This window comes from Bombyx mori, chromosome 10 (assembly GCF_030269925.1).
Source record: "Bombyx mori chromosome 10, ASM3026992v2".
NCBI lineage: Eukaryota > Metazoa > Arthropoda > Insecta > Lepidoptera > Bombycidae > Bombyx > Bombyx mori.
The window spans coordinates 6,760,434-6,770,140 of NC_085116.1; the positions used below are offsets into that span (position 1 = coordinate 6,760,434).

The following is a 9,707-nucleotide window of genomic DNA, read 5'->3' on the forward strand; positions in this document are numbered from 1 at the left end:
ACACGGCCCACATGTTAAGTGGTTACCTTAATTCTTAGAAAATAACAATGCCAATGCATCACAGCGACAGTGAAAAGTCCAATTCATCACGCTCAATTCGATTATTTAACAAATTAGGTCTAAGAACAAAAACAACAAATTATGATAATTCTTTAATCTTAATAAAACTACTACTACATACTTAAAAGAAAATTAAGTTTTTGCTTTTGCAACTATATGGCTGCAGACAATTTTTTTTATTTTATCTCCTATATCACACACATTTTCTTGACAAGATACAATTAATTGTCATGAACATGCTCACGGTTCACCTCGTACCAGAGGCTGTTTACATCATAATCAGGACAGCGCCACGCACCTCTAGACAAGCACACGAAACACACTATGAAAACTGGATTTAATCAAACAGACGTCTTAACAACAAAATGGAGAAAGATTCTACGAATTTAAGCGGATCGTTACAACCGAAAAATTATGTACATAGAACATTAATAAAAAACTATAATAACTGTATAATATTATATAAAAAGAACATAATAATATCGAGGGGTGAAAGGATATTTGGTTTAAGCGAAATTTCGTTTAATACGTGACATTTATCTTTGTACTTAAAGATCCGTTTTATTTAGTATTAGTATCAACATGATACATGGATGATCATGAATGGTGACGTTTATTGTTAGACCCACATCGGGGTCATAGCGCCAGCGCAGTAGTAGTAAGTACTATCAACAATTCGATGTTTTAATTGAACTTTTCAATTATGTTTACCACATCCAAATAGCTTATGAAGTTTTTTGTCATGATATTTTTTCCAAAATTTAAACTTTAAATGGCTCTCCTGTACACCTTCAAAAATGACGCTTAAACAAAAAAAAAATAGCCTTTTCCTCATCGAAATAGATGTAATACATTACAGAATAAAACTATAATAACTGTATTAACTATGAATAAGTTCGAACAGTGTGCCAAATTTAACAAATTAATCGGAAACTTTTTGGCGGGAACGCGAGGAGGCGAAGTTAAGTGAATTGTTTTGTTAACTTATTGTTTCTTCAGGTTTGAATATTATGTAATAAAGACAGCTTAGTAACTGTTTACGGTCTGTGAAAGTGCACAAATTAGGAGAAATGAAACAAAGCCGCTGGATGTAGCTTCTTGGGTTCTTCCAAAAAGTCCATTGATAAAGTTTCAGCAAATTCCCTCCATTTTACTGGGATAATATTTCGATATTTTTCAAATTATTTAACAGAGTATTTAGGTAGGTCGAGGGTTTATCAAGAGATAGTTAACTATGAGATCGAGTTTATCTATTGAGAATTTAACAAGCTCGACGCTAGAAACAACGCCGTACTAAAAAACCTATTGCCTTACTGAAAAATCTAAGAAAAAGAAAATTCTTCAGTTTGCGGTTGGCTACTACTTAAATTTTCTTTACTACAAATTTATTTTTTCTTTTCGACACATTCTAGTTTTTTATGCGGCTTCAGGTAATTCAAATTGGATGTCTCCTGCGAGCTACTGTCTCTGGTAGGCCTAAGCCTGACATCAATCCTATTATTGAGAACAGGCTTAGGATGGCTGAAGACCAAAAGGATCCGTGTTTATGTCCCTAAAAATCGTATGATAATTAAAGTTGTGTTGTGTCCGCCTTGAACAGCGTGAACCCAACTTTTCCAGTGTAAAGAGTGACTATGAAATTTACTAGAGATTGGGCAGCAGCGTCCTCTGAGTATTACACAATTATTGCGATAAAAATCAACCGGTATTTACTGGTGATAGGCTTATTGTAGGCGCGTTTGCATAAGTACCACTATTTTGCCGCGAAGCCGTTATTCGTTCCACTTTGAAGAGTCAAAAAGACAAACAGCCGTTACACATTATTGAGACTTTGACATCTTGACTTATGGTGCATGGTGGTATTTACATTGTGATATTCATAGACTCCAGTATTGCCATGTAAGTCGAGCATTCGTTCCTATCTATTTAATTAATGGTTTATTATATATAGAAATTTGCGTTCAGTTGTACATAATATCTAGTCAAAACTTACCAATAAAAGTACATAGGGAGCAATCGCTGCCGCTATTCCAGAAATCAAATTGCCCAAAGCCATTCCAGACTGACGCATGGCAGTAGGATAAATTTCCATATTAAGTAGATTTATAATGTAGTAAGATATAGTTATAGAGTATCTATTTAAAACCTGTACGAATATCAAAATCCATTCGACATCTGGCCACATGACAAAATCTGAAACAAAAATAATAATATTCAAAGTTATCCTGGAAAAACGCCCTATTGAGCTATTTATTACGTGTATTAATATCTATAATATTGAAGTCTATAAGTCTGCAGATTGAACGTCTATCCGCAAGCTTGTAGTAATTATTCTCAGTTACCTATTTTAAGTTTGGCGAAAAAGTCTAATTTACATGCTTGGTGTACTTCACATACTTTCGAATTTTACAATTTATAAGCAATCCATACCGACTTTTACAAGTGACGTAACATGGCCGGTTTTGGAGACAAACGTGGCCACCATTTTTTTTGCAACACTCCGTGAACGAACAATTTTTGTTGGCTTTAACTCATTTTTGAACACCCAAACTCGTGACTGGTTTTTTGTTTCGGGTTCGTACGCGTATATCCAGGATTCGTCACCTGATACAATGTTGTATACAGCATTTGAGGATCCTGCGTGGAATCTTTCGAGAGCTCTGACGCCCCAAGTAACGCGAGCCGCTTTTTGCTCTTCACAGAGCGAATGCGGTATCCATCGGGAAAACAACTTTTTTACACCTAATTGTTCATGCAAGATTATTTGTATTTGACTCATGCCAATGTCTAAAGTTGCCTGAATTTCGCGGTACGTCACATGTCGATCTTCCTCAATCAGCTTACGCACAGCATCAACGTTTTCTTGGGTGACTGCAGTTTTTGGACGACCTTGACGGGGATCATCACTGAGCTTGACACGTCCACGTTGAAACTCAGCAAACCAGCGATAAATTGTGGTTTTGGATGGCGCTTCATCACCAAATGCAAAAATCATCCGGTCAACACACTGTTTTTGTGATAAACCACTTCGAAAGTCATAATAAATCATCTTGAATTTTCTCGAGTCAATTCCATTTTCTCAACGACTAAACAAGTTTGACAAAACCTCGTGACAAGACCGAGAATCTTTTTTTAAATAAATAAATGGTATTCGATTTTTAAAACCAAGGAGTTTTCAATTAAAAAGATTTTAATATGACAGGAACAGTGGAAATATTCCATTCCCGAAACTTTTAGTGCAGCCTAGTAAATTGTATGAACCGTATTTCAAAGGGAATCGAAAACATTTAGCAAACACCTATAATAATTATTCATACTAATATTATAAATGCGAAAATAACTGTCTGTCTGTCGCGCTTTCACGCCAAAACTACTGAACTGACTTAAATGAAATTTGGTACACAGATAGTTTAGAGTCTGAGAAAGGACATATGTTACTTTTTAATGCGGAAAAAGGTTGTAAAGGGTTGAAAGGAGGGATGAAAAGTTGTATGGAAATATCTTCATTTTAGAGCTAAAAGCTTGAAACTTATTTTTTAGGCTGTGGATCCCATATAAATAAATATGACACTAAGCTTATACATCAGAATAACACAGTCTATAATTCATAAAAATATAGTGTGAATTACCCAAAATATAACGATAAGTGTCAAGAACGAAGGAAAAAAATCTGCCATCTGCGAGCTATTTTTGCGTGCGCCGTCCGCAAAAACCGTTGGAGCTACACGTATTTAATGTAAAATGGAAATATTTATCTCAAATAGTCCTACAAAAAAGCCCATGACAGCAGCTTTTATTGGTAAGCCGTTATCGCCAAAATAGTGAACTATTATTAAAAGAAGGGGAAAAATTAGATTTTTTGTTTGTTCTTTTTTTATTGTGTTTGTTACTGTCAGAACCAGATTTGTATGAAAGAATGAATTACAGTTTCCGAAGCGAAGCGGAGGCGGATCGCTAGTTATTTTTTAAGGACGAATACCTATCGATGTTCAGTTATTTTCATTTCTTTAACAATACAATAAATTATTGGGCAATACATATTTCTAAAAACCAACCTTTGAAACCAATTATGACCCATGCAACAGACGACACACCAAATGAAACTACACAGGTATACCGACGACCTATATTATCGGCTAACCAAGCTCCTGAAAAGTGCCCTGGTATTTCAGCAAGTGACTGAAAAGCAAAATCTAAAAAAGGATTTGTTTGTGAGCTTTCTCCTGAACTTAAAAAGCTGACGGTGTAACTTAATGTTACTGATACCCTAAAACAATATTAAAAGGTAAAATCTGTAATTTGTAGGGGCGCTTTAACGAATTTCTGTTTCAGAAAAACACCAATAAAGTCTTATAGGTACCATATAAAAAGCTGTAAAATCGTAACAAGGGCTAATTCCTTGTTGGAAAAAAGAAGAAGGAATCCAAATTGTTTTTCGGTGTGTTCTTCGTGCGATGCTGAGATCAATTGTTTTGTTTGGCTGCTCAACGCAGTGCGATTGTCTTTCGCTATTTGCTCTAAAATGTTCTCACACTCTTTGTTTCTTTGATTTATCCACAACCATTGCGGAGATTCGATCATCTTCCTGTAATAATAAAAATATTACAATGTTCTTTAAAAATCAAAAAGTATGTCTAGTATTATTTTTTATAGTAGGTATCTCCGGTTTTCGAGGGTCGTAGACATTTAAAAAAAATTTTTCGGCTTAATTTCGCGTTTATTCAGGTCTGGTTCTGGACAACGAAAATTTTGATATGAGTATTCGATACATTGGAAATATTATTGTAAAATAAAAATAGTAAACACCTGATTAACGCCTTGACTGCCGTGTAGGTCACCGGTCCCCTACGTGGCGCACTGAAGTAATTATGTCGATTTCTGTCACTAAGCGCCTCGATTGCCTAACTTTTCTTTCTTTTATTTTTTAATGTATGTTTTAGTCTTATAGGTCTCTTAGAAATAGATTCATTCTCAGTATCTTCGGTTTCATCTTTCCCAGTGTCTACTAGATATTCCGGCGTCTTAATAAGAACGTCGAAAAGAGAAATCAACATAATTACTTCAGTGCGCCACGTATGCGCACTTATATGGCAGTCAACTGGTGGTAGGACCTCTTGGGAGTCCGCACGGGTAGGTACCACCACCCCGCCTATTTCCGCCGTGAAGCAGTAATGCGTTTCGGTTCGAAGGGTGGGGTAGCCGTCGTAACTATACTGAGACCTTAGAACTTATATCTCGAGATGGGTGGCGCATTTACGTTGTACATGTCTATGGGCTCCAGTAACCACTTAACATCAGGCGGGCTGTGAGCTCGTACATCCATCTAAGCAATAAAAAAAAAAAAAAAGTCAAAGTGCTAAGGTGACCAAGATTGGTTTTAATCGTTATTTTCTATTTCATGAAAAATAAAGTTTTAATATTTACCACGACCACAGTAAATATGGCAATTGCGTGACTGTCGTCGTAATCATAAATAATTTCCATTCTCTTATCCACCAATATAATAGGGGCATCAGGCACAAACCAACACTTGAAGCAATAAATCGTAATTTAGCGATACTCGATCTTCTTTTAGGAGATGAAATCTCCATTGAAATCGAAGATGTGCATTGTAAGGCAGAAGTCGCTGGGAAAGCGGCTATTAAACATCCTATACTAAATATGACAACGGAATGACTGAAAATTATTGATATCGTTCTTCCAATCACAAGTAATAACAAGGAAATCATGTACGTTAACCGTCGTCCATACCTAGAAAAGAGATGAAATTATGACATAAAATTTTTGACAATAAATATTAAGATAATAATACGTCTTAAAATTATTATTAAAGAAATACCCGCAGTGGTACTTAAATAACTTAGGCCGTTTTCCAATTACAGCACAAGAGCGTATTATGCGGCATAATGCTCAACTAAGCTTCAGCATAATTCGGCATTGTGCGTCACTGAGTCGCATTATGCTCTGTAATTGGAAAACTATCATTAAGTAATGGTTAATTGCTCTTGCTCTCACAGTAAGCGACGATTATTCATCGTCATGAGGTTATTTGCCCATTAACGATACTAAAATCAATAAACTTGAACCTCATAATTAAAATAAAACGGTAAAAAATTCAACATTTCTGGGTTTATAATACTTATTAATAATAATTTATTTTACAAGACTTACGCATCACCAAACCAACCAAAGATAAGTGATCCAACAGTTTCAGAAATCTTGTTGTGTGATAAAATGTTTATTACATAATATTCTTTTTCGCACACCCAATTGTTCTCTGAAGGAATCGTACTTTTGTACCAAGTATTATCGTATCGGTAACGTTTGCAATCTGAAATGTATTTTATTTTGTTTTCATTGGAAGCTATTAAAGAATTAAGGGCTGTTTTTTATTATAAGATTTTACAAAATCCATATCCCTTATAGAAACAAGTTAATTCACATGTGGGGCGCGAGCCATTGAAATAAAATATACCCTACTTTAATATATTGATATTCATCTAACACCTGTGAACATCTTATGAATCATGAATATGAAAACCCAAGTTAAATAAACTGCCAGATTTCAAGATATTCTTTAACCTTCTGTATGCAACAAAACTTAAATACCGAGATGTAAATATCATATAATAGATAATTTTACGGTAGTTGTCGCAATAGTCAAATTACGACAAAAAAATAAGCTAAATGTGAATTATTCGAAACGTCGTTGATATTAAAGATAAACAACAAAATCAACGAGATCAAACCTAAAAGTACTTTCTAATTATGTCTAATTATGTAACCGTAGAAAATTCTACAGAATATTTTAAAGCAAATTTGTTCAAAATTTTCTCAATGGGTCACGATTCCGATCCGGTGGTAGATTTCGCAAACCACTGCTCTTGCTAGGGCTAGTGTTAGCAAATTCTCTAGGTTGAGCCAGTGAACTCACCTACCCGTCTGGGCGTAGCTTGAATAGCCCCATAAGCTACCAGGGAAAAAAATTAATTACTTTTTTTTCTTTGATGTTTTAATAACTTTTGCTAATTGAATACATACACAAAATATGTACTTTCATTTTAATGTCACAACTACCTTTCTATTCGAGATAAGACTGATGTAATTTCAATTCGTACCTGTGATGTTGTTATTTTCGTCATAAATTAAGCAATTGCTGAATATTGTCATATTGCCGCCTAACTGATTCCTGCAAAATTAATGAATCAAATACTTAATTACAATTGATATAAAAAAAAAAAAATCTAGATGTTATATAATATTAATACGAGTTTTTGTGTTTTAAATTAAATAGTTTAAGTATACATAATATGTAGGTGCAATCACAACAACAAAAAAATGCCATTTTGATAACGAGTGTACCCACACTAAAATATATACTAATTAAAAAATGTATATGTAGTTCTCCTTTCGTAATTTGACAAACTAGGCTTAAGATTTCAACTTATCATTTGCTTCGACCACTGACTACGATTATTCTATTCTGTGTAGACTGTACATACTATTATTTTTAAAATGCTAAATACCTATAACCGTAAAAGTTCTGACCAGTTATTTATCAGAATTTTTAATCTTTTCAATCGTATGTACGAGATACAATGAATGATGTAGTTTACAATGAATGATGTAAAAATAGAATTGGTATCACTTACTTCGGAATCCACATTTCCTTCCAATCTTCTCTGTTCACATTCTTAGGAGCGTCTGGTATCTCACAAGTATAGGGAATAATCGTGAGGGCCAGAATTATATTGTTAAATGCCATAGACCACAGGCAAGCTAGTGCTACATTGTATAAATAGTCGTATTTTTTTTGATATTTTTCACTTTTTGTCACTTCGGAAAGAGCTCGATGATATAACGATGGTGTTTCCATTTTTTTCAATTCTCTAACTAATATTTTAACGCTATGTGTACATACTTCAAATGAACGAAATGTACTACTCAACTCTTCAAACTAAATAACTGATAAGAAATAATTGATAATTCATACCATTAATAAACTAAGGTCATAATACATAATAATAGTATTTATCTGGCATACCTACCTAATTTCCAGTGGCGCGGTGTCCGTTTTTATAAAAACTTAGTAAGTCGGAGCAAAAAGCGGTAAACTTAGAGAACAGTACTTAAAGGCATTAACGATGTCTTCTTGGATCAGTTTTGTAGAGAAATATGTAGACTTTAGCCTACTATTGATCGGAGGCGCTGGCGGGACATCACAAGGAGTAAAATCATGTCGAATTATAATGGTCACGACCCTCAGCAGTGAGGTAACGACGCGAGGAGGGAGGAGCCTACTATTACTATACATTTAATCACTGGTAAGTATGACATAGCTAGTGTCTTGCACAGCCACTTCGATACGATTAAAAAAGTGGCTTTAAAAAGAGATGTTGATAACTGAGAAGGTCATTATATGAAAATGAGAGACATCATGCATTTGCAACAATTCGAGGATCACATCAATACAACTAAAGAAAATATGTTTCTAAATATAATTGTAAACACAATTTAAACATAAAATTGTTTGTTGATTTTTTGGTTGCATTTGATGAGTATACGGTACTATTGTATATTAATTCTCGAGATTTACAGTTGTTTCTCTATTCTGTCTTATAAAATTAACTATAATATTCTCAAAAAAAAGCAATAAATATTTTTCTATAAGCTAAATTATGAAATTGTAGGCAGCGGCTTGGCTCTGCCCCTGGCATTGCTGACGTCCATGAGCGACGGTGACCACTTACCATCAGGTGGGCCGTATGCTCGTCTGCCTACAAAGGTAATAAAAAAAAAAATTTAAATTATATTAAAATAAATACCTACGATTTAGCTTGCTGAATTGACTGTAATAGGATCTTTTCGTTCTCGGTTAATTTCTTCATTATTATATGTACTGGTTTATAAATTTCGTGTGTTTTATTTATTTATTTGGAAGCATTTATTTGGAAATGAGATATCCCTGCGTTTCTGCCTGACTCTTCTCAGTTGCTCTCCTCTGCATTTCGAATCGATCGTTAATACATGACGATTTAAAAGCATCTGCAAAGGCCTACTTGAATATACCTAAAGCTTTTTGCTTTTCTATTTACCTATGTTAAGATAAAGAAGATAAAAATCTCAATAATTCAACCTAAATTTAACTTTCAATATCAGACCATCCAGACCATGGATATCAATACAAATTATAATGAAATATAAATTAGGCTATTCTAGTTTTAAGTGCCTCTCTTTTGTTAAATTCATATGCAACGACCTTTCAACGCTGAGAACGAAAATACAATTTTGTGTTCGTTATTTACTCGTATATAAGACTCCCGCGCACTAGGCAGCCTGGCTGCGGCAGCCAGACGAACATATGGCGTTGTATGGGAGCCCGTGCACATAAGCAGTCCGGAACTCTTGGCTGCGGCAGCCAATACAACGCGTCTGTTGCACGGCAGCCAATTGGCTGCGCGCAGCCAGAGCGAATGTTGGCGAATATATGTGGCTGCCGCATGGAGTTAATAAGTACCTACAATATAAAAAATAGTATAAAATAACTTCGATCAATAATACTACTACATTATTAATCGAAGTAAAATAATAAAAAAATAATTTAAAAAAATAGCTGCCGCAGCCTGGCTGCGCAGCCGAAAAGCCTA

General features: G+C 34.5%; 1 protein-coding gene across 4 annotated transcripts; it reads right to left on the bottom strand.

The window, feature by feature from the left end:
- Nucleotides 1-139: 139 nt before the first annotated feature.
- Nucleotides 140-9,156, bottom strand: LOC101741120 (solute carrier family 22 member 1). Of its 4 annotated transcripts, none has more exons than XM_062670521.1 (9): nt 8,890-9,156; nt 7,713-8,268; nt 7,179-7,249; nt 6,232-6,391; nt 5,485-5,811; nt 4,421-4,645; nt 4,116-4,327; nt 2,054-2,253; nt 140-1,612 (listed from the first exon to the last, which is right to left on the bottom strand). In XM_062670521.1, exons 2-9 carry the CDS (start codon nt 7,934-7,936, stop codon nt 1,496-1,498), a joined length of 1,536 nt encoding a protein of 511 aa, XP_062526505.1. In that variant the 5' UTR covers nt 7,937-8,268; nt 8,890-9,156; the 3' UTR covers nt 140-1,495. The 4 variants fall into 4 exon arrangements, with proteins under 4 accessions (XP_062526505.1, XP_062526506.1, XP_062526507.1 ...); XM_062670522.1 differs by lacking the exon at nt 8,890-9,156 and having other exon boundaries at nt 7,713-8,025; nt 8,109-8,504; XM_062670523.1 differs by lacking the exon at nt 8,890-9,156 and having other exon boundaries at nt 140-360; nt 7,713-8,507.
- Between the last annotated feature and the right edge of the window lie 551 nt (nt 9,157-9,707).

What these genes read in the sequence shown, in the direction of transcription:
- LOC101741120 (XM_062670521.1), bottom strand. Translation starts at nt 7,936, where the DNA reads ATGGAAACACCATCGTTATATCATCGAGCTCTTTCCGAAGTGACAAAA. An exon ending in CCATATTTACTGTGGTCGTG is followed by an intron (nt 4,646 to 5,484) that starts GTAAATATTAAA and finishes TTATTATTACAG; the next exon opens with GAAGATGATCGAATCTCCGC. An exon ending in CTCCCTATGTACTTTTATTG is followed by an intron (nt 1,613 to 2,053) that starts GTAAGTTTTGAC and finishes TACGATTTTTAG; the next exon opens with GGACATAAACACGGATCCTT.